Consider the following 23,706-nt stretch of genomic DNA (forward strand, 5'->3'; position numbering starts at 1 on the left):
TGGTTGTACATATAAATAGTGGTATGTATAGGAGGTTGGATATATAGGTAGTGGTATATGTATTCATGAGGGAATATATACATGTGCGTATATATATATATATATATATGTGTGTGTGTGTGTACAGTTATGTACCTGGATACATATATACAAACGTATGTATGTGTATATGATAACATAACCATACATATGTATTAACATTAAATATATATCAAAGATACACACAGAGAATCTGTGTGAGAATAAAAGTATATAAAAGTAACAATACGAGAATGGAACGACTATATGTACGCGAGTGTGTGTATTGACAAAATACAGACCAGCATCAATGAGTAATAAATCTTATTAAGAGCACCAGTGAATCTGAGTTCACAGAGTCTAAAAACGGAAAAAATTAAAAATAAAAAAGGCAGCGATGATAGTTACTCAACTTTCAAGCGGAACTGAGGACTCGGAAGTATGCTTAGAAGGGGAGGTGATAGAACCTGAAAATGAAGGGGGCCCTAGCACCCTGGATAAAAGCCTGGAATACTACCTGAAGGAAGACGACATCGACGAATTTCAGACGAACATCACGGAAAACGTAGATACTAACCGGTTTAACAGAGTCGACTCAGACTCAGACATGGATTTTAATCTGGGAGAAAGTGAGGAAAGTGGAGAGTTCAGTTTAGAATCACTGGGTAGAAGGTTTAAAACACTTGTGGACATAGTGACTGAGCCCATAAAAGTAGAGTGTCCAACGTCGTCCTCTGGTAGTCCAGAGGATTCAGACGCTGAGGAAACATTCGCGATCATCCCGTCCTTCAAGAGACTATCGACCGACTTCATAAACGAAACGTCCAAGTTCTTCAAAACTGCAGGCTCAAATACAACTGCAGCAGACTCAGAAAACATTAGTCAGGGTTCAAGCGAGGAGGTAAAAGTATCAGATAAGAGCGAAGGGGGAGCAGATGTATCTAATGCATCTGATGAAGCAGAAGCTCCTTTGGACAGTACGGCAGAAGGCATCGGAAATAACTGGAACGTAGATATTATATCTAAATGGTTTTAATCTTTAAGTAATCTCTTTAATAAAGAGCTGCAGCACCAACGAGTACAATAATAAAGTAGCTGATAGCGATATGGGCCCTTTAACACAAGTACCATATAAACAGCCACGGTAACAAATGTGCAATACCAGGTCAAAACGTTAACAAAACAGTCAACAGTACAAAGTAGACTTAAGATGTTGTACCAGCGCACGGTGACAGTAATGTAATGAATAAAATATATGCTACAACATTATACAAATTGTCACTTGTCAGGGTGAATGAACGCGCACTTGTCTCCGTAAAAACAGTCGGGCCAGTTCTTACAAATCTTATTCGGGTGAATGTACCTGCAGTTCTCCCCGAACTGACAGTTGGGAAAATTGATGCACATCTTGGGAACCTTTGCAACTCCGCCGGGCGTCGTGTAGCTGTTGTTGGAGCTGGTCGACTGCGGAGTCGTGAGACCAGGGTTCTCGTGCACGCCGTTCTCGTGGTCGACGTTGACCAGAGTCAGGTTCTTGTAGAACACGGGCTTCGGCTTAAACCTCCTCCGACCGTCAAACTCGGGGTCAAAGGCGTCCTTGAACTTCTCGCTCTTCGACTGGACGCCCAGGCCCGCGTTCGCCTGCCCCTGCAACTTCGCAATCTTCTCCTTCAGAATCAGGTTGTCGAGCGTCTCGTCCAGGGGGTTTACGGTGACGTCAAAGTGACTGGGCGTCCTAGCAGATTCGTGCGACGTTGAGTCGAGAGAATTAAAAGACTGCCTCCCTTCGGAACTAAAGGAGTTCTGCGAGCTCAAGTCCTTAAGTGCGCTCTTAAAGAGTCGAGAATTGGGTTCTACTAAAGCGTTAAGCGAGGGTCCTTTACCTATCGATTCTTCCGAGACGACGCCTGAACTGGTAACGTTGGGGCCGTTGTGGTTCAACCCGCTGTTTCCACCGTTTGAATGAGTCTCCAGGTAATATTCGATTGATTTTTGGGCAAAGTCCGAAACCCACTCTGTAAAATCACTTGCCTAAAAAGTAATCTATGTGAATCTCTGAATCGGTCCAATAAATGATTAAGATCCAAATACGGTTTTAGATTTATGGGTTAGAATGTAGAGAAACATACATGATCAAATAAATAAGGTTTCAGTTTCTGAGATAACTCGTTTTTGTCAAAGCTATCTTGCGATAAGTAACGCCAGGTCTGCGTGGCTACATTTCTGGCCATTTCTATGTTTGAAATACACAAATGTAGTTTAGAAGTTATCTCATTGTGCATCTTAAGCTGCCAGTCTTGAGGCAGGTTCAGCAATAATGAACAGCTCAACATAGGTGCTAAATTTTAAAATTTTACAAATCTAGATATAGAAATGGCGGTTGAAACGAGCTGTATGTAAAGGAAATACGTTTCATAGTAGAAAATGAAGGTTTATCATCATATCTACGACAAAAAGTGACCAAAAGGGCAATAGTCACCTTACTATCAGTATATAAGTCTGTGATGTGAACAAATTAAATAGTATGTTGTGTTTCAAAAGTAGATTGATGCGTTTAACAAAAAAAATATAAAGTAACTCAAGCAAAAAATGTTGTGGGATAAGCTGATAATGAGGCAAATGTCACAAGAGAAAAATAGAATAAATAACCGATGTGAATAAACGAGGAATCTGTTCCAGAAACAAATATAAATAAAATGGAGAAAGGAACTGGGTTAAAGAAGTAAATTGAGCAGAAAATAAGTGTGTGTGTAAATGAGGCAATATAAACAGGAAATAAGTTATTTTTCCATAAGAATAAAGTGAATTTTAGTAAGTGTATCAGTAAAATTAAGTTAGAATAAAGATAATGAGAAACTTTTGAAAAAAGAGATGGAAGGCTCAGGTGTGTGTAGTTTAAAGAATCCAGTACACTCTATCAATATTTGGCAATATACCACAGGGATAACCACGAAAACACGGAATTGCGAAAAAATTTTAAGTTATATTAAATGGCTGAACAGGTACGCCTAAATTCGAGTCTCCCCATATGTAAGAAAATTGAGACGCTAGGCGAGCCAGCCATATATGTTGATCTAACCTCAATATTGATCCAGAAATCGCTTGTACTCTTATATAATCTTTTATGATCACACCATAATACAATTATATTCAGTAACAGCTCTAATTTAACTTGTTTTGATATTTTTAATGTTTTTAACAGCAATATTAGCTTTTAATTCTTTGTTTTCTCTTTGTAAACTGATTTGTATATCTGTGTTTTAACACACTTGCCAATTAGTTTAAATTTGAATGTTGATCGTTTAATTTTTATACACATTCCTGACACAACAATTTCGTAAATCTAAATAACGGAAATAGCTATAATTTGAACACTGTGTAATTAGAAATGGAACTCAATAGTAGTAAATTTTCGAGATTTGCATTGAACAGAAACACAAAGGAGGAGACTAACGCAGACTTTGATATGTCCAACTCCTCCTACGATGTGGATTCGATTTACAACCCTGCCTCAATTCCGGGCCATGAATTCAATGTGCCATCATTTGTAAGGCAAATATATATGAATTAGTAGATAGATAGGTGCCATTTGGTATATTTAGAGGTTTTGACGCCTCAGTTCGAACAGTAGCTAGTATATACACAAACGAGAAAGTAAATAAGAGCGTTCAGGAACAATATGAAAAAATGTACCTAGAAAGCATAAATAACCCAGACGAGTTTTGGGGGAAGCTGGCAACATCATCCCTGCACTGGATAGCGCCATTTACGAAAGTATCCGAGGGAAACTTCTCGGATAAAAATTACGCATGGTTCCTTAACGGAAAACTTAACGCCTGCTACAACTGCGTGGACAGATGGGCAGAGACGAAGCCAGAGGCGCTGGCAATAATTTACGAGGGCGACGAGCCTGACGATCAGCGCAAAATCACGTTCAAGGAGCTGAAAATCAACGTATGCAAAGTGGCGAACGTACTGAAGAGTAAGGGAGTGAAAAAGGGAGACTGTATAACAATATACATGCCGACAATCCCAGAGTTGGCGTACGCAGTGCTGGCGTGCGCAAGGATCGGAGCAGTGCACTCAGTAGTGTTTGGAGGCTTCTCAGCGACATCGGTAGCAGAAAGAATACACGACTCGCACTCGACGATTGTATGTTTCGCAGATATGTGCACAATGTATGGAACTGGTAGTTCTGGAAATTAAGACAAGAGATTCCAGACAATTTTAGTTAATATTCAGCTCCGATGGAGCATTAGAAGTAGCGTATTTATGAAAACGTAGCGAAAAAAGTAAAAAGTAGCTGATAAATACGTAGGTGTTGACGGCAGATGGGGGGCTGAGAGCGGGGAAGCACATCAAGACGAAGGACATCATGGACGACGCACTCACGCGCTGCTCATTCGTAAAACACTGCCTAGTCTTCAAGAATATCGGCTCGGACGTGAATATGGAGTACGAAAGAGACGTGTGGATGCACGACGCAATGGACGCAGTGAGGCCCTACTGCCCAGTGGAGACGATGGACAGCGAAGACACACTGTTCATCCTGTACACATCAGGCTCGACAGGGAAGCCGAAGGGCCTGGCGCACACGACAGGAGGGTACCTGGTGTACGCGTACGCAACAGTGAAGTATATCTTTGACGCACACGAAGGAGACGTGTTCGGATGTATGGCAGATGTGGGATGGATCACAGGACACACGTACGTGGTCTACGGACCACTGCTCAACGGACTGACGACGGTGATGTTCGGCTCGCTGCCAAATTACCCGGGGCCGGACAGATACTGGAAGATCGTGAAGGAGCACAACGTGGCGCAGTTCTACACGGCGCCCACGGCAATCAGAAGCCTCATGAAGTACGGAGACGCGCCGCTCGAAGAATACGACCTGACCAGCCTGAGAGTGCTCGGCAGCGTCGGAGAGCCGATCAACCCGGAGGCGTGGAAGTGGTACTACAACGTGGTGGGCAAGGGCAAGGTGGCAGTGGTGGACACGTACTGGCAGACTGAGACGGGAGGGATCATAATATCACCGCTCCCAGGAGCAACCTTCACGAAGCCGGGCTCTGCCACGTACCCCTTCTTCGGAATAGAACTCGGCATCGTCGACTCGACGACGGGAGAGGAGGTCGAGGGAAACGGGGGCACGGGGCTGCTGTGCATCAAGAAGCCGTGGCCAGGCATCTTCAGAACGATTCACCGCGACCACGGGAGACTCAACTCGACCTACTTTCCGACGAAGTACCCCTACTACTTCACGGGCGACGGAGCGTTCAAGGATAAGCACGGGTACATCTGGATCTCGGGGCGCGTGGATGACACGATCAACGTGTCGGGGCACCGACTCTGCAGCGCGGAGATAGAGCACGCGCTCGTGCAGGTGGACATGGTTGCGGAGGCGGCAGTGGTGGGATACCCGCACCCGATCAAGGGCCAGGGCATATTCTGCTTCGTGACGCTCAAGGACTCGACGCGCGCGCTGCAGAAGGAGGAGATCATCGGGCGCCTCAAGATGAGCATCCGCCACTTCGTGGGACCCTTCGCGACGCCCGACGTGGTCCTGATCACGCCGCACCTGCCGAAGACGCGCAGCGGCAAGATCATGCGCAGGATCCTGCGCAGACTCGCCTCGAAGAACTTCGACGACCTGGGCGACACGTCGACGCTGGCGAACCCCGAGTCGGTGAAGATGCTGATCGACGAGGTGAAGCTGCTGTGAGTGCGGCGGCCGCAGCTGCAGCCTACTGCTGCGCCGGCCTACGAGGATCAAAATTCACACAATTACCCATGTATGATGTTGTCTTCGGTACAAGGTACCGTGCTACTAATTTGGTAGTTACACAGTATGCACGAGCTAATGCGACAGTTACAGGGGGAGTAGACTTTTATGCACATTTGGCAACATTTATGAAAAGGCTAACGTTTTACCGCGTAGAAGTACGTGAGTATAAAATGGGCAAATAGCATAAGCCAACACGGCCGATACATATTTAATACGTAAATACATGAAGACCCCTGACTGATTAAATCAACAAAAATAATAAAACCAAGACCAGTAGAGAAAACACATACATATAACACACTCAATACATACATATAACACATAATACATATAACACACTCAATACATAGATATAACACACAATACATATAACACACACAATAGATATAACACACTCAATACATATAACACACTCAATACATAGATATAACACATAATACATATAACACACACAATACATATAACACACAACAAAAATAACACACAATAGAGAAAACACATAAAGGACATTAAGTATATACACGTAAGGTCGTTAAGAATACTGAAGAAGCTGCTGAATCTCCTGCTTCGTCACCATGTCGATGAAGTCCTGCAACTTGGGGTAGAGCTTGACGAGCGATTTAATGACGCTGGCAGCAACCTTGAGAAGCTCGGAGTTGGAGCCGAAGGAGTCGCCGAAGGTGTCCATGGAGCCCTTGGTGATGGAAGTGTAAAGGCGGAACAGAAGCACGACGTTGCAGCAGTCAATCTCCTCGACGCCGAGACGGATCGTGTTCGGACTCGACACGAGGCCGCCGCTGTGGTCAATCTGCGGAGTCTGCTGAAGGTAAAGCAGAAACACGTTCGAGACGGCCATGACGGTCCGCAGCTTCTCGCTGTCGTTCTTGGAGTAAATCAGGTGCTGGCAGAGCGGGTTCAGGAACGCGTTGAGGTACCTGAGTGCGATGTTGGGGAAGTGCACGGCGAACTTGCCGACGGTGACGGAGCAGTTCTGCAGCACGCAGAGGTTGCTCGCGCAGAGGTTGAAGATGCGCACGACGAGCATGAAGACGGCGTCGAGGTTGGCGCCGCTGTAGAGCGCGACCTGGTGGTCGCAGACGACGCCGAAGACCCAGATGCAGTTGTTGAGGACGCCGAAGTAGTCCTCGGGCTCGCCCTGCTCCGCGTGGTAGGTCGACTGGATGCTGTTGTAGCGGCTCGTCTCCAGGCTCGTCGTCGCAGTGCTGTTGATGCTCGCGCCGTGGCTGCCGCCGCCCAGGTAGTACTGCACGGTGGCGACGAGCATCGCGAGCGCCTGCTCCGTCAGCGGGACCTTGTTGTTGCACAGGTCGCCCAGCAGCGCGATGCATGACTGCAGCACGTTGATGATCTTGTAGTCGCACAGCTCCGTGATGACGCGCACGATGTCGACGTTGTTGGTCACCTTGAGGCTGTTGAGGACCGAGAGCACGACGCTGGTCATGTCGTAGCCTCCGCGGCACTCCGGTGCGCCCTCGAAGGTTGAGCTCGAGGTGATGAGCACTGAGATGTTGTCCGAGAGCACCTCCACGACCTGGTTGTTCATCTCCACGTCGTCGCTCAGCAGCTGGTAGAGCGAGAGCACCGAGGCCTTCGTGAGCTTCTCCACGAAGACCACCGGCAGCCTGTTCCCCAGGTTCGTGACGACGCTGCTCAGCGACTCCACGAGCGGCACGAACTGCGTCTCGCTCGTCGGCGTGGACTCCATTTTCTTCAGCAGAAGGTCGACGAGCACCAGGTGGTTTGCGTCCGCCGCCACATGCTCGCCCACGTTCTGGTAGAGAGTGCCGATGACGTCGTAGAGTATCATGAAGTTCCTCGCCTGGTATACTCCCAGGCACTTGATGAGCACCTGCATGATCCTTCCCACGTACGGCGCGAGTTGCGTCGCTCCTGTTTCCTCGAAGGACGTGAATGAGGAGCAGGCTGACTCCTGCACCCTCTTGTTGCGATCCAGCATGCACTCCAGGATGGTCATGAGGCTCCTCTCCAGGTAGTTTCTGCTGTTTTCCGGCATGACGATCCACTCCACGAAGCGCGAGAGGCACCAGCATGAGATGATTCTCAGCAGTGGCTTCCTGTCTCTCGCCACCTGGATCAGGTAGTCGACCACCTTCGGCAGGTACGGGAAGAGCGAGTAGAGCGAGCCCTTCGAGATTGCTCCCAGCGTCAGCACTCCGCTTTCCTTCAGCTCCCAGTCGCTGCTGTCCAGCTTCTCCTGGATGTACCCCAGCAGCACCTTGATGACGTGGCTGTTGTTGTGTCCGTATAGCTGAGATATTGTGTCCAGCAGCAGCGCGCTTCCTTTCCTCACCGTCCACGTGTTTCCCCACGTGTTCGTGTCCTCGTCCTCTCTCGTCTTTATTGGCACGTCCTGCATATCATCCGGTATGTTCGCGTTATCGTCCTCCAGGTGCGTCCGGTCCATCGACATGTAGTCCCAGGAGGAGTACCTCGTGTTGTCCACCAGTATTTTAAGCAGCATTGGGAACTCCTTGTTCATCTTCGTAAGGAGCATGTTTCTAATCTCTGTACATTTTAGTTAATGTTAGTCAACGTGGTAGTGTTGTAGTTAATGTTGTCGTTAAGTAGTTGGTGTGTTATTTAATGTATTAGTGTGTAAGTCAACGTGGTAGTGTTTTATTTAATGTTGTCGTTAAGTAGTTGGTGTGTTATTTAATGTGGTAGTTAAAATATTAACTGATATACTAGTTAACGTGTTCACTACTTATTAGCTATTGTGCCATTTAACATGGTATCTATTCGACAAATATCTATGTATAAATGCTTACCATCTACTGAACTATGATTACCGATGGGATACAACTGCGATTGCAAGATGTGAGTGTAGAAATCCAATGCGTCTATCTGTATTGTGTAGGCGTCATCGGAACACAGTTTTGTTATAAAGGGAAATATTGCTTCGCTCGACTGCAGAATCGACAGCGGCGCGAAGTCCCAGACCTTGAGCATCCCCTTCAACACACACTTCTTCACGTTGTAGTTGTCTTGAGTCGCCATTCTTCCGAGTAGATTCCAAAATGGGTTAAACATTTCACCCACCAGGTATTCCAAAATTAAATTGGAGTCCAGTAGCACCAGCATAATTCTGGACACAAGTTCAGTGGCGCCATCTGATTTTGCGGCCACTTGAAACAAATTTGTTACGAACGTGCTCTTCAGATAATTTAAGTATGGAGGAGACATTGGATATCCTGGCGCCAGAGAGTCCTCCAGGATCATTATGAGCGTCACTGTTGCCGTTTCAACTACGAAATCATCGTTGTAGTTCGATATGATGCCCAGAAGGTTTTCGATTCCGTATGGCCAATTCTGGTAACCTTCGACGTTGAATATTGTTACGTAGCACGAGGCTACGACGTTCCGCAGCTGCGGCTCCTTCAGGTTGACGATCTTGATTATTTCACTTTTGATGAGGTTCTGTATTCCCAGTTCCGTCTGGTTCCAGCTTTGAAGTATGCTTTTTTTGAGCAGGAGGAGCGCCATCTGTTTTGAATGAAACGAGTTTGCACCCAGGGACGCCTCCAAATAATAAAGACTTACATCCTTTCTGTTCTGCTCAAAAATGGCCAGATTTTCGTGAACGTACTTCTGGGTTTCAGTGTCACCTCTCTCAGACAATTCCAAAATCTCCAAAAGTTTACTGTACACCAATCTATCTAGGGGCATCTTTTTATTGAAATCACCAAATTGGCATTATATGAAATGATTGTATCAAACTATTTGATGAACCGATAAATGAGTTATACGATATTTGATATACTATACATAACATTAAGAAGATCCAAAATTAATTAGAAACGATCGGTGAATATAATACTACATGAAGGCGAAATTGATATAACTACGTAAAACGGTAATTCACAATAAAATACAGGCTACATAGAACATAAAAATACAAAAGAGACTATACGTGTACAAAAGTCAAGTTATTTTGGTAGAAGAACTGACGTGAAATTGAGAGTTTTGAGCCATAAAATTATACTAGGGCTTTACATTCCAAACGGATCTTACTGAGCTTCGTTGGATACCATCGCCAGTTGCCTTTCAGATGGGGCCATCCAAATCATTTAATTCGTTAATTGAATTACTCCTATCAAATAAATCATAAATAAATCTCGTATATGTGTATTGAATTTCATACTTTACGGTCACAACACAGTTTTTGTTTTCGTTTTGGATATACACACTTTAGGCCAATATCTTCTAATGGAATTGAATAGCTTTTTTATATACACATTATATATATATTGAATCGAATGCTGATCTTATGGGTGAATCATTTGAGAAGGAAAAGGCCGATCAGTATTTTATTCAACAACAATGCTTACAATTATTTTTATATTTTATGATTGCCATATAAGCACACCTAAGTTTTATTCGCAATAGACTCTGTTTTAAAATAATATTTATTATTTATGTATGTAATATTGTGTATAATATATGGCTATCAGTGTGTGTGAATATTTGACACTGGGCGCTACCGTTATTATCCATGAATCCATAGCCTGAATACCACCAAATTACAGTAGGCAAATAAAATAATATCTTAAAAAGTTGTGTGTTTTGGTGAAAATAATTTGTATATAGTAAAATCTCAGGTTGTCGTAAGTGTGTACTTAACATAAGCAAAGGATTCCTGGGGCTTAATGTACCTAATGATATTTCTGAAAAATCATTTTTAATCAATTACACTTTTCATTTTCAGATTATTTAGTATAAATAAAAATTATTTCAATTTGAAAAAATATCACAAAATGGTTCGTGAAGTCAAAACAACAGAAGGTAAAATTTTATATAAATAAAGCTATGAATCATTTATTTGTTTAAACCGTCAGTAATTTTTATATTTTAGAATTTGGTAAGGCACTATCCGAAAATCAGGTAGTCGTTGTAGATTTTTATGCCGACTGGTGTGGTAAGTCAAAACTAACTGAATTTGGCCAATAAAAATTGTCTAGGACCATGCGTGAGGTTCGCACCAAAGTTCGAAGAACTTGCCGAAGAGCACCCAAATTTGGTTTTCCTTAAGGTAAACGTGGACACATTACAAGAGTTGGCACAAAAATACGGAGTTACCAGCATACCAGCGTTTAAAATATTCAAATCAGGACAAGTAGTAGGCGAATTCGTAGGAGCCAACAAAATTTCTCTAAAGTAAGTTAAAAAGAGTTCAAATTGACAATTAACTTTAGGGAGACTATCAGAAGGTTAATTTAACTACTGTGTAACGTATATATTACAATTTAGGGTTGAACTTTAAAACTAATCTTATTGATTTAAGTACTTGTTAGTTAAAGTTAGGAACCAATGTGTTTGCTCAAAAGTTGTTTAGCCTCGTCCAGAGTAATGCCACTCAAGGAGAGAACCTTATCGCGAGATTTATGTCCATGAATAAGAGACACGTTCCCCCTTCTCAAACGCACTAAAAGAAAATTGGTATGCTGAAAGCTTACAAAGTTCAGCCACATATTCTAACAGAGCCTTGTTACACTCTCCGTCTCTAGGAGGAGCAGAAATCTGAAGAGAAAGTAAACCTTCCACCTCTAAATAGATGTGAGTGAAGTTAAATAAGTAAATATAGTGTCCAGAGGTCACGATTTACGATTAGGTGTAAATACTAGGATACCTCCCACAACCTGAGTTTGTTTGGCACCAGGCTTAACATTTACTTTAAGAATCAATTCACCAGCCTTGCCCTCTTCCAAAAAAGTAACCTAAAAGTAAATGTGTGTAAAATAAAAGGGAGAAAGGATGCTAGGTAAGCCAAGTACATTTTGAGAAACGCTATTCATGAACCCACGTCTGCCGAAAGGAACAAAGAAAAAAATAAGCCTCCTAAATAACATGTAAATGAGAGTTTAATGTACATTAATGAGTGGAATCACAAGCTTAAGATTCGATCTTGGACCACCTGGGGAACCCGTGAGCGTTAGAAAAACTGTTAAACTGATCCGCAGCCAAAACACACAAAAGCGGAATCGCAATAACGAGTGTGTTGAGAACAGGGCCAACAGAACACAGCGTTATCCTGCCAATCATGCTGACAGACTGGCCGTTTTTAAAGTCAGCATCGTTGATAAGATGGTCACGACCTTTGATGTCGTCCCTGTCCCTCTTGGACCTCATGAAAAGCAAGGTGGACTCCCAGGAGGTTGAGCAGAAAGTCATCAGTTGAACGAGCAGCGAGGACGACAGAGTCGAAAAGAGCGCCATGACGCTGATGGAAATCGACCCGAAGGCAACCCCAAAAAGCATAGGAAATCCCAGTGAAAAGATAAAGGGGAGGAGAGAAAGGAAAATCGAAGTCAAGGTGTTGTGAAAAGAGCTGGCCTTGAGGTTAGAAGCCCTGCCGCTGCCCGTAGTCGACTTGACGTTGCTGGAAAGAGCAGCCTCCAAATCGGCCAACACAGGGAGCTCAATGCACTTGGGAGTTGGCCTCCGGGGCTGGTCAGAAATGCCAACGTCAGGAGGGATTAAATTCTGCTGAATTCTAATGTTTAGTTCCCGGGCAAAGTCGTCGTCGTTGTCCGAAGCCTCAAAAGGTGCAGGAGACACATCGGTCTCAGAGGCAGGATGAGCGGGCGCCGAGTCATTCTTGGAGCTGGAGCTTAAGACGCCCATCGACTCGGAAGTGTGGGACTCGGACCCACTGAGAACCGAGTCTGCCACCTTAGGTGACTCGGAAGCCGGGGCCTCGCTGCTCGAGCCAGAAACGGGGGTGTTTCTGGCAGTGGGAGCCAAAGGCGTCTCCTCGCCCGAAGGGGCCGCAGGGCCTTTTTTCTCGGACAATGGAGCAGACTCCTTGCTCATCGGCTCAAGTTTTGGCACGGGGTAGTTGTCAGACAAGGGGGTATCGTGTCTGGAAGAGGCGTCACCGGGCTCCCCGAAGCTTCGAGAAAGCCTGGTCAATAAGTCCAGATCCCCAGGAACGGGTAGCTCGCGGGAGCCACTTGAGGAGGAAGAGGGCTCCGTAGGCTCAGAAGGCTCTGTGGCAGTTTCCTTGGGCGCAGATACCTCATCGGATCGCACTTCAGTGGGACGAGTTCTGCCCCTCGATCTTCTAATAGGCCTGACAAAGCGTCTTCTGCCCTCATTTGAGCCGCGCTTATGGTGAGCAGTTTCACCCGGATTTGACTCGTTGCGGTTGCCCTTGTTTTTGGACTCAGAGTCGGATTCGGGCTCCCTGGTGTGAACCTGGTCGTGTTGGACGACCTTTAAGAAAGACGCGGACTCCCTCTCAGCGCAGGAGCTGCCGCAGCTGCTCTGGTTGTAGTAGTGAATGTTTACGCTGCGAGCAACGTCCTTTGCCATGTCCTCGCTGCGCCTGTAGACCTTGTCGAGGCTGTCGCCAGACTCGCCATCAACCTCGGAGTTCACGCCGTCGGAAAGCTCGTAGCTGGGGCAGTAGATGGAAGTTTCGTTGGTCTCGTCGACGACCTCGGAGTCCTTGGAAAGCAGGGACTGGAGCTCCTCGAGGTCGCCTCCAGCGACCTTGGACTTCTTCCTGAGGTTGAAGTGCTTGTCATGGTACTTGGGGTGGAACATCCTGTAGTGGTTGTCGGCGTTCTTTAGGATCCTGTAGTCCCTGGAGCCGTGCTTGTGGACACCGAGGGCGTTGCCGACGTCGCTGGTGTTGAGGTCCTGAGTAGTAAGAGTCTTCGTGTTCTCCACGGCTTGGACAGCGGCGCCGTTTGCACCGATATTATTTTGGTGATTTGAGTTGGCATGCAGAGCGAGGTTGGGAGTAAGGTAGTCCTGATGAGTGGACCTGGCGGAGCTGCACATTATGGGAGCGTTCATAAGCACGTCCTCCCTGACGCCAGCCTCCCTAAGCAGGCAGGCCTTGAAGGCGCGGCCGAAGGTCCGGTAGTTGCTGGTCTCGCCATGGACGCGGACGACGACCTCAGAGTCATCCTGAGGAAGGCCGGCGTTGTCAGACTGCGGGGCGTCTCCCTCGTTGGAGGATTGATTTTGTCCGGACCCGGACCCCTTGGGCTTCTTGTTAGAGCCAAACCTCTTCCAGAACTTCAACTTGTTGAGAATCCTCTGGTTACGCTCGTAGGTGTCGGCCATGCCGCGGTCGTCGTGGTCATCGTCGTCAGCACCGTCGAGATATAGTTCGTTTAAAAGGCGCAGGTACCCCTGCTTCTTGAGCCTCCAGTTGGCAATTCCAGAGGAGATCCTGAGAATGAGGCCGCTCTGGAAAACGGGAAAGAGACAGCCAATGAGCAGCGACATCATCACTAGCGGGTGAAAGTGGCTGTACGCCTTCAGCTTTAGGCTGTGATAAAGGTGGCTGAGCAGAACGAGGCCAATTAAGATTGACATGGTGCTGAGAAAGGGACGCACGATGGCGTTAATGTCGTACCAGCTGCGCCTGAAGGAGGTGAACATCTGCGTTACGTCGTCGTCGTAGTTGCAGTACTTGGCAAACTTGGAAGAAGTAACCATGAGAGAGTAGAACACAGAGCCGATTACAACCATGGTGAGCAGACACAAGAAGCCAGTGGCGACGTAAAGAAGCGCGTAAACGTCAGAACACAAAACGCAGATGAAAAGGTTAAAACAAACAGTAGCCGTGGGAACAAAACAAAGCAGCTTTGAAAAGGAAAGAGAGTTAACCAAGCCCCCAGTGAGAGAAGTTAACACGGAAAGATTGACAGACCTGCCAGGCCTAGTGTAGCTAGAAAGAAAGAAGTAGCCAGAAAAGGCAATGAGAATGGCAGAAAAGGACCCGGAAATCACAAGTCCATAGTTAACGAACCTGTTGTAACTGATAGCCTTCAAGTCCTTGGGAGTGAAGAACGCATGAAACATGGGCATGAGAATAATAATAAGGAGTGAAGAACAGCCCGTTATGTAAAAAAATGAACGCTTTACGAGCTTCATGCTGTTGTTCCTCATGATAAAGCCGAAAATGAAAATAAAAATCACACTGACAGCCATGCTGAAAGCAAGAACGAGCACGGGGAAGTTTAGGTGGCCGAAATGGTTGGCAACCAAGTCGGCGCCGTCAGAAAATCCACCAATAACCAGAAAGTAGGTGCAAAAGAGAACGGAAACAATAGCAACCACCTCGAGAATGAGCTCGTAAATGTTCTGCAAGAAGGCGTTCATGCTGTCGAAAATGGGCCTGTTCTCGTCCTCGTGCTCCAAGTCGGACTGACTGAGAATGCTGAAGGCGTTGTTGTAGAGTCCACCCGAGGTCCTGGAGTAGAGAGTGACCACGAGGCTCCCGAAGGAGAAGAAGGAAATGGCCTTCAGGGAAAGGGTGATCTTCGAGAGCTGGGTCTCCCTGAACGTCAGAGCGCACGAAATCGCGAGAATGACGAGCGCGTTGAGGCCGAGCGAGAACACCACGAGAGCAGAGGCGTTGCCCATGCTGCGGTTGTAGACCCTGCGCACGCCGCCGTGAGCAAGGTTCACGAGCTTGCTGGCGGTCCTCCGGCTGACGAAGATGGCAACCAGGCCAAGAACAAGGGAGGTGAGTGCGCCCGCAATGAAGCACAGCGCGCCAGCAAGTCTCTCAGAAACGGCCCAGATGACACCGGCGGTGGCCAGTAAGATGAAAAATAAGACGAGGTCGTTGGACCCAACGTGAGTCAGAAACAGCCTGTTGAGGGTCTTGCCAAGTTGATGTTTCGCCGCGCCAGGAGAGTCGATATCGTCCTAAAAAAATAGTTATGAGAGCAAATAAGAGTATGTGAGGACATAAAGTGAGATTAGAGAGAATAACTAGCTGAGTGTGTAGAAGGTGTGCAGGATTCCTCCAGATATGTGTAAGGACGATCCGCCCAAAATGTGACCAAAAAATACCAATAATAGTAGAGTGTATTTTGAGAGAGTTGGTTAGTCTCCATCTTGAGTGGTTTCAAGGCGCTCTTCGGTCCCAAATTACGAAAAACAGTAAACACATATCTGGGTCCAGCAGTACACAGCTCAATTTTAGCAAATTTGTAAATATAGATGAAAACGTACCTTAGAAGGAGCGTAATCCTTGATTTTAAGGCTGAAGCCGAACTCCTTTGCGACGTGGATGAAACAGAGGCCGATGAAGGTCGATGTGGCCGCGATAGCTGTATATTCCGCACTACCCATGATTACGTTTAGTCAAAACAATATCTCAGATAGGCAAAGAGAAAAATAAGTTAAAAGTACATAGTGTGTCAAGTATATATCGAAAGATATGGCAATGAGGCCTCGTATGTATGCATGCAATGAAACCTGAGCGTGTATCCATTAAAATGTCCTACTGGACCCCATCCGAGGCACAAATGGGCCAGTAGTAGAGAGAAAATGAGCTTATAATTGAGTGTGTGTCGGTTTGGAGTAAATATTTTTTGTAATTTTTGAGAACGGTGGAGATTTAGGGCCGGGCGGATAGTCTGCACACGAACTCAAGAAAATTAAATATTAAACGGATAGATTAGTATATGTGTGTATGGTGTTAAAGAGCTGGTGAAAATTGACCGAATTTGATCCAAACGACAAAAATAGTGAGATAAAATGTCTTTTAGGAAGGCTGAGTAGGGATGTTGTGTAGAGTCAAAGTACCCAGTCTATACTGTAAAGTTGTGTGTAAAATTAGAAATGAAAATATTTTTTATAAATTTATACCTGCGAATATTAATCTTCCACTGGTATCAACAGCTAAACTGATGTAATGGCCAGATTCCCCTATTTGTTCGGAAAATACTTGCGTCTAAACGGTACATACATGAATTAATACGTAATTTAAAGTTATTTACACGGCTCATATCATATTTATTCAACTTCTTCAATTTACGCTGATGTGTGTTATCAGGCCGATCGCAATGTCGAGGATTTAAGAAGAACAACATACTCCATCCCATCCCCGTTAAGGCGTACGGAAGGCCGCCCTCAGCATCGTCGCAAACCGGTACGGAGTGCCACGTAACGAAGTTATAGGCCTGTATCATGACGAGGACTACAACTACTACACAAAAGTATCATATTCGCTGAATAAAACGAGGATTAAGCTCAAGCCGTTCGTGTTTAAAAAGGATTTCGAGTCTAAAATGTTAAACACAACAGTGCCAAACGTGAGAACAACGACAAGCGGTAAGTGAGCGAGAAAATGTTACACACAAATACGGACCGATGCAGATAAGTAGATAAATATGCCCAGCTAGTGACAAATTGAAGCAAGTTACCGTGATTCAACAGCGATTCACGCCATCACGAGTGCGGGAGGGTTCGACAACTACATTCTGAACACGTCGCCGGAGCACCTGAGGTCGCACATGGGAGAGCAGATGCGGAACGTAATGTACTTCTACAAGCAGAACCCAAGTACCACCCTAAATATAAACTACGTGCACAAACGTCTACGACCAACTCAGCTTACCGCCAATGCAACTAGCTACAGGTCGACGTAATACCGCTAATCACCCGTTAACCAAACTAAAGAGTACTTTTAGGCTTCTTCTCCATAGGTGCGCCTTGGAAGGTGTTCTACTCCGAATTCCAACGAGTAAGTGCAAATAGTAGGCACATGGTAAAGTACGCTCAGAAGGATCCCATGTACTCGCTCTACAAACACATGGTTGGGAAGCAAACGTCAGAGGAACGCAGGAAAATGGAAATGAAGAGGTATTCGCCGTTCTATATGCCTCCAGTCCAAAGTAAGTTTTAAGCCAAACCTGTACTGAAGTAAACATATACGCCCATTGGTTTTTGAACCGCCATGCGGCTACTAGCGTACACCCGTAAACTAATTGATTCACCAGATCTGTTCCCCGAAAGACAGCAGTTTGTCAACGATGATCCAAATGTGAAACTGAACATATGGTGGAAAAACGATCCACAATCGTTCAGAAATAGGCTGGGCGCGGGAAGAATGTTCGAAAGAAGTGGCGTTGACATAAACTACGCGGACGCCTACCGCAAGGGTGAAGGTAGGGGAGGGGGCGGTCCCAGCGGCAAGAGCGTGAGGAGGCGCTCGAAGACGTACAGATACAACGTAACGCGCCCCTATTAATTTTAGTACCCCTTCACGCCCTAACGCTCACGGTTAAGTGCATATGCCTGTGCGTGTATACTACAGTCTAGCGTATTTTAGTTAAAAGTTGATAAATTAGGATATTATGGTTTAAGTCTCTGAGACGGCACGCAGGAGCTCTTGGGCGGCTCGGCGTCCTCGCCCTCGCTGAGGCTGTCGAACACCGGCTCGTACTCGTCAACGCCCTGTATGTCGCTCAGGTCAAGTTCGTCGTCCCTGAGTTCAATGGGAGGGATTTTGTTTCTAATGCCAACGCTGGGTGCCAGTGGCTGTTTCACGGTGTCCTTGGCGCGTGAAAAATGTGAGTGGGAGTCTGCAAAATCGTCGTCGCCACTGAAGTAACCATCGTCATCGTTCTCCAGCGCGCTTGCATACTCGTCCGAACTGCCCATGGACCTGAAGCTGAACAACTCAGTATATTCCGGGCCACTGCTGTTGCCTTCGGTGCTCTCGTTTCTGCGACCTAGGTCACCGGATGCCGTGGTGCTCCTCCTAAGATTGTAACCCACGCCATCGTTTGTTATTAGAAACTCGTTGTCGTCGTTCTCAAAGTTCCCATCTTCGTCCATCGGGGCTCCGTCGGTGGTGTTATCATTGAATGAGCCGCAATCATCCGGGACCAACGTCGTGTCATCCAAAGTTGACCTCGAGGACACCTTAGTCCTCTTCAATGCCTGCGACTCCTCTCGTGATGTCGTCGGTACCTGTGACTGTCGAGGCTCCTCTCGTGATGTCGTTGGTTGTCGTGACTGCCTCAATACTGTTTGATGCGCTGATCCAACTACCGCTGGCGCGTGTGCTAATCCAACTGCAGGCGGCAATTGCGTCGATCCCAACGGTTCTGCCACTAGGGGCCCCTGTGCACTCTTTTCTGTGGTTCTCGTTGCTTTTGCCCCTTGCTGTATGCTCCTTTCGACGAGCCTGCACAGTCGTTCCACCGCCTTTGCGTCCAAGCTTCTCCTCAGGAACAGCAGGTTGCTGTTGAAACTCCTGTCATCCATGTCAACGCTCCTTAGTATCCTGGCGATGATCTTAACCACGTTGTATCTGCGTGTGCCCGTGGTTGCGTTCACTCGTATGCACCTCAGCAGTCCTTCAATTTCGCCATTGGTCGCCTCTTGCTGTGCAGCTTTTTCTACCGGTTCATTAACCCCTGTTAGTGGCACACCTTCTCCAGCCCCTGTTACTGTCACACCTCCGTCTGTTGTGCCCTTAGTGGCGGCAGCTACCAGTGCTGACTCTTCAGCTGAACTGCTCCTCACTGACACGTTGCTCACGGCCATCATCGTCAGGTACCTCAGGAATTTTTCGTTGGACTGGCTCTTGTTGATGTACTGCATCGCGTGGTAGATCGCCTGGTGGTAGCGTTCATTCTGAAAACTGTTGAACGTGCTCACCACTCTCTCCAGCAGCACGTTTTCTGACAGTTCATACAGCGTGAACATCGTGTGCAGCGTCACCAGGTTGAACAGCCACAGGTCGAGCCTGTTAAGTATCTCCAGGTACTTCAGGGACGCCTTCCGCAGCCTCTCGACTCCGCCGCAGCTGCTGACCACCAGCGCCACTGACATATTACTGTTAAACAGTTCCGAGTTCAGCGTCTTGACGCACTGGTAGATCAGGCTTTCCGCTATGTAGACTGGCGTCAGGTGCCTCAAGCACTCCTCATCGAACTCCTGATCACTACTGCCACTGTACTCACTCTTTAAATCGGCACCCTCTCCCCTATTCGTTGCCATTTCCAACTCACTCACTGAATTTTCCTCCTCCAAATCAACTCTCACTTCTTCCGACCCCAGTCTCTCCTCTTTGTAGTTTTTCTGATACGTGTCACTCTCTCCTGCTGCATTCACGTAGTACTTGTAGTTTACACTTATTCCTCCGTCATTCTCCAAACTCAACGTCCTCTCCTTCCTCTTAAACTGTCCATCTCTACTTTCCTTTCCCTGGCCTCCCTCTCGCGTTCTATATGCTTCCTCCAGCAGGTGCATAATGCAGCGTTCCAAATGATCCACCACTCCTTCTTCCAGCTTAAGCCCTCCCTTCCTGTGGAGGAACCCTGAGTTTGACAGCTTCATTACGTTGAACGCGCTGGAGAGCGCTACAAACATTCTTCTACTTTTTCTACTCGCCTTCGATGTTATACGGGTGCTTCTGTCTCTGTTTTTTGCAGCTTCCTTCTCCGAGTCTGCCTCTTTATCGTACATATCGCCTACTCTTTCATCCCTGCAACCTCGATTGCTCTCACTCCCTCGCTCATCCTCATACAAATTGGCTGCATTCAGCATCAGACACAGGAGCTTGTGCCCCAACTCATCCAACCTTTCAAACTGATATTTTCCGTCGCTAACCGTGTTATATATTACATGCTCGTACACCAAATAGTACAATATCAAGAGTTCCCAGTACAATCCACTCCTTCTAAACATCCTCACCACTCTGTCCTCCTCATACGTTCCTATTACTTCCGCTGGCTTATATTCTTTGATCAAATCCACATCGGCCAGTGGTACCACATCGCCTAGTGTTACCACCTCTTCGTTCCTACTCTTTTCATCCTCATTAACTTGACTGTACTCTGCGTTTGTCTCCCTACTATTCCTTCTCTTTACACCCCTTTTGATGCTGTTAGACCTAGTCGACTTGTTACTGTTAGACCTAGTCGACTTGTTACTGTTAGTGCTAGCAATGCTGTTTCTCCTTTTACTAAAACGGTCACTAGTGTTAACAGTGCTGGTGATGTTATTTACATCGCTTAATCTTTCATCCACTCTTTCCTTCTCCAATAGGTTATAGATCGTCAGTATATCATTCGAGCTCAGTGTTACAAAGTTAAAGGCCGTGAGGAACTGATTCAACGCAAATATTACCAGCTTCACGTTCTGCGTTTCCTCTCTAGTGCTCAAACTGTGATTTGTTACCGATTTAGATCCTTTGTATCCACCTACCAACTCATCCTCCCCAAAGCCACTTTCTATGTGCTTAACTAACTTTACCACATTGCTTTTAAACACACTGTTGATTTTGGCTTTATACCTTTCGAGACTAGAAATACTCTCCGTTTCACTTCCCACCTCTCTACTCCTCTCTGCTCCTGATATCCTCCTCCTTTCTACCTCTAACAAACCACTTCCATCGGTCAGCATACTCGACAGTATGTTTATTGCTTTCGAAGTCAGATCGGCGTGCTCCAGTATGTAGTTGAGCTTGCTGATGATCAGGTCCGCCAACTTGTGGACTCTCCCTGGCTTATGTTTCAGCAGGTTTCTATATATTCCAAAGATACAGCTCAAGTTGCTAGTGCTGTTCTTGTTCAACCTGTACACCTCGTGTGAATTTTTTACAAAGTCTTCCATGCTTCTCACTCTTTCCTCCTCGTGATTCTCAAACGCACTTTCAGCGCCCTCTCGAGCCTTCACTCCCACGTTATCAGTCACCGCCAACAGCACTTGATTGTACACTCCCTGGCACTCTAGTACTGTTGCTAACCTGCTGTAGTTTCTGAACTTGATCCCGCTCAGGCTCCAGCTGAAGAAGTCCAATTTCATCAGACTCAAGACCATGTTATTTAAAAACTTCTTAAAACGCGCTCTCCTTTGATGCTTCGACAACAGCTTACACAGCAGCTTCATCTTCCTAACTTCCTCCTCCTCTTCATCTTTCTGCCCACCTCCATCTTCCGAGCCCACCCTAGTGTACGTGTACACGTGATTGTTGTATGCCTTATTCTTCTCGTTCATCAGATATCCAAATCTACTCTTTATTTGAGCCAGGTTCAGGTTAAATGTCACTGTGAATCTATAACTTGGGAAGTGAGTGGACAGGAAAAGCGAGCAGAAATACACGCTATTTCTGTTTATCACACTTTCATACACGAAATCGTCGTTAAGCAGCTTCTCCGCCACCTTATTCTTCGTTCTACTCACCTCATCTGCTTCAATTTCATCTGATTTGGAAACAGCCTCTTTCCTTGTAGCAGAGCCTCCATCGGACTCCCCCTTGTTCTCTTCGTTCAGGAATTTCAGTAGGATAAACTCTATCAGCTCATTCGCCTCCCCTCTGGCATTGGGGTATATGGCCAGCAACTTGTCGACCACCTTGTGTCCAATTCTTCCTCTGTAGACCAGCAGGTACTTTAGCAGCAGCACCAGGTTTTCGTCCTGGTTGAGTACGAACCTGCCTACCAACTCCACGTATAAACTATGCTCGTACATTGATGGGTTAATCAGGTAGTGCACAACCATGTAGTATGCTGAGAGCATCCTTATGTCCTGGGACACGTCGAACAGCTTCGACGAGTAGTTTATGGAAAAGGTCGCCTTCACGAAGGACGAGACCACTTTGCACGTCGTGTTCACCAGGGTCAGCCTCTTGTACAGCTCCAGCGTCGAGCCGCTGAGACTCACTGCGCTCTTTCCCAGGCGCCCTGACATTCTCTTGTCCAACTCCGCCTCCACCTGCAGCTGCTTCTTCAGCACCACCTGGTCCTTCCTCAGCGTGTCCAGCTTCGCCAATAGTGACGACACCATCTCGTTGCAGGCCACGCAACTCAGCAGTCTGATCGGCCTGTATGGGCACAGGCTCAGCGCCAGCACCCACTGTATCAGCTCGAGCAGGTCCTTGAAGTACTGTGTCTCCGCCTGCAGCACCAGCTCGTTGAAAAACTCGCAGAAGCGCACGAAGCCCACGCTTCCCAGGTCTATCATCCAGCCCTCCTTCCCTTCAAGCATCTTCGTCAGGTTCCTAATGCGATAGTTAGACATGTTGTAAAATAGCGACGAAATAGAATCACAGTCCTCCGAGTTAATGTTCTTGCCGTAGATCGCCTCGTCTTCGGGGTCCGGCTTATCTCTGTACCTGAGCACGTCCTCGTAGGTCACTGAACTCGGCAGACTCAGGTAGCAGTTTCTGAACGAATCCCATCCGAAATTATCCAACGTAATTTCTGAACTAATCGTTCCAGACTGTGAATCTTTTTTTTCCGAATCTGTGCTCAAGTACCTCCTGTTCACCAAATTCGGTTTAAAGCCTGCACATTCACAAACAAAGCTCAATACTTCCGCTATGGTCACGAACTTATCATCAGATGCGAGTGACAGGTATGTTCTCTGAAGGCAGCTTGACAATCTGGCGTGTTTTCTCGCTATAACGATCTGAAACAATCTCGATGTGTTTGGTGGACTCAATGTGTCGTCCTTAGTTTCACGGTGGACGTCCAACTTTCTCTTTGTTTTTCTTGACACAGAGCCAAGTTTTTTCCTCAGAAGTTTAAAATTATATTTTTTTGTGGTCGAAGACTTAGGCTTACTCACTTTACTTGAAGCTTTAGAAAATAAGTTGTCGCCCAATTCGTAGTCTTCGTCATCAGAATCCTCGGTAGAATCGGACTCATCGATCATCTCACACACTTCTAGATCTGGCTCAAAAACTCCTTTGGCCATTTTACTAAATTACACAATTTAATCAAACCGAGAGTTAATTTTACAGGCGATACGCGCATACATTTAGATAAATATTTAAAATTCTTAATTTAAACATAATATACACTGGAAATAAAATGGATGTGTATTCCACAAAATATAATTTGATTTGAAATTGAAATAATTCTTCACTGGTTCCCCATACCTAAACAAGAGAGCAAAAACAACATCATATGACCAAAATTAATTATATTAAAACATTTTATATATTTGTATATTATTAGTATTACACACATATTTTAATTTTGGTCTTCTGAGATTGAATTTTTTAATGTAGGTGTGTATTATAAAAAATTCAATTAATTATGTTGTATTTCGTCCATTTTAAATTTCAAGTTAGAAAATTTTATATTATA

At 46.0% G+C, this 23,706-nt stretch overlaps 8 protein-coding genes across 8 annotated transcripts; 4 read left to right on the top strand and 4 right to left on the bottom strand.

The window, feature by feature from the left end:
* Positions 1–415: 415 nt before the first annotated feature.
* TOT_040000680 (conserved hypothetical protein) lies at positions 416–1,054 on the top strand (the record flags this gene model as incomplete). Its single annotated transcript, XM_009694318.1, has 2 exons — positions 416–905; positions 984–1,054. The coding sequence occupies 2 exons, from the start codon at positions 416–418 to the stop codon at positions 1,052–1,054; spliced, it is 561 nt and encodes a 186-aa protein (XP_009692613.1).
* Positions 1,055–1,296: 242 nt separating this feature from the next.
* TOT_040000974 (uncharacterized protein) lies at positions 1,297–2,351 on the bottom strand (the record flags this gene model as incomplete). Its single annotated transcript, XM_009694319.1, has 3 exons — positions 1,297–1,871; positions 1,902–2,049; positions 2,148–2,351. 3 exons carry the CDS (start codon positions 2,349–2,351, stop codon positions 1,297–1,299), a joined length of 927 nt encoding a protein of 308 aa, XP_009692614.1.
* Positions 2,352–3,406: 1,055 nt separating this feature from the next.
* On the top strand, positions 3,407–5,743 carry TOT_040000682 (acetyl-coenzyme A synthetase; the record flags this gene model as incomplete). Its single annotated transcript, XM_009694320.1, has 3 exons — positions 3,407–3,565; positions 3,601–4,170; positions 4,337–5,743. The coding sequence occupies 3 exons, from the start codon at positions 3,407–3,409 to the stop codon at positions 5,741–5,743; spliced, it is 2,136 nt and encodes a 711-aa protein (XP_009692615.1).
* Positions 5,744–6,338: 595 nt separating this feature from the next.
* TOT_040000683 (importin beta/transportin) lies at positions 6,339–9,514 on the bottom strand (the record flags this gene model as incomplete). The annotated part of the gene is made up of 2 exons (XM_009694321.1): positions 6,339–8,353; positions 8,617–9,514. The coding sequence occupies 2 exons, from the start codon at positions 9,512–9,514 to the stop codon at positions 6,339–6,341; spliced, it is 2,913 nt and encodes a 970-aa protein (XP_009692616.1).
* Positions 9,515–10,602: 1,088 nt separating this feature from the next.
* On the top strand, positions 10,603–11,006 carry TOT_040000684 (thioredoxin; the record flags this gene model as incomplete). Its single annotated transcript, XM_009694322.1, has 2 exons — positions 10,603–10,630; positions 10,807–11,006. The coding sequence occupies 2 exons, from the start codon at positions 10,603–10,605 to the stop codon at positions 11,004–11,006; spliced, it is 228 nt and encodes a 75-aa protein (XP_009692617.1).
* Positions 11,007–11,227: 221 nt separating this feature from the next.
* Positions 11,228–15,708, bottom strand: TOT_040000685 (uncharacterized protein; the record flags this gene model as incomplete). The annotated part of the gene is made up of 6 exons (XM_009694323.1): positions 11,228–11,391; positions 11,475–11,562; positions 11,620–11,680; positions 11,757–13,294; positions 13,340–15,517; positions 15,655–15,708. The coding sequence occupies 6 exons, from the start codon at positions 15,706–15,708 to the stop codon at positions 11,228–11,230; spliced, it is 4,083 nt and encodes a 1,360-aa protein (XP_009692618.1).
* An 803-nt stretch (positions 15,709–16,511) lies between these two features.
* Positions 16,512–17,849, top strand: TOT_040000686 (conserved hypothetical protein; the record flags this gene model as incomplete). Its single annotated transcript, XM_009694324.1, has 7 exons — positions 16,512–16,557; positions 16,653–16,748; positions 16,778–16,930; positions 17,015–17,161; positions 17,290–17,342; positions 17,382–17,493; positions 17,599–17,849. 7 exons carry the CDS (start codon positions 16,512–16,514, stop codon positions 17,847–17,849), a joined length of 858 nt encoding a protein of 285 aa, XP_009692619.1.
* A 104-nt stretch (positions 17,850–17,953) lies between these two features.
* TOT_040000687 (uncharacterized protein) lies at positions 17,954–23,311 on the bottom strand (the record flags this gene model as incomplete). The annotated part of the gene is made up of 7 exons (XM_009694325.1): positions 17,954–18,154; positions 18,380–18,553; positions 18,680–18,963; positions 19,123–19,543; positions 19,724–19,997; positions 20,139–20,314; positions 20,621–23,311. 7 exons carry the CDS (start codon positions 23,309–23,311, stop codon positions 17,954–17,956), a joined length of 4,221 nt encoding a protein of 1,406 aa, XP_009692620.1.
* Positions 23,312–23,706: the final 395 nt, after the last annotated feature.

Source organism: Theileria orientalis, chromosome 4 (genome assembly GCF_000740895.1).
Source record: "Theileria orientalis strain Shintoku DNA, chromosome 4, complete genome".
NCBI classification, from domain to species: Eukaryota; Apicomplexa; class Aconoidasida; order Piroplasmida; family Theileriidae; genus Theileria; species Theileria orientalis.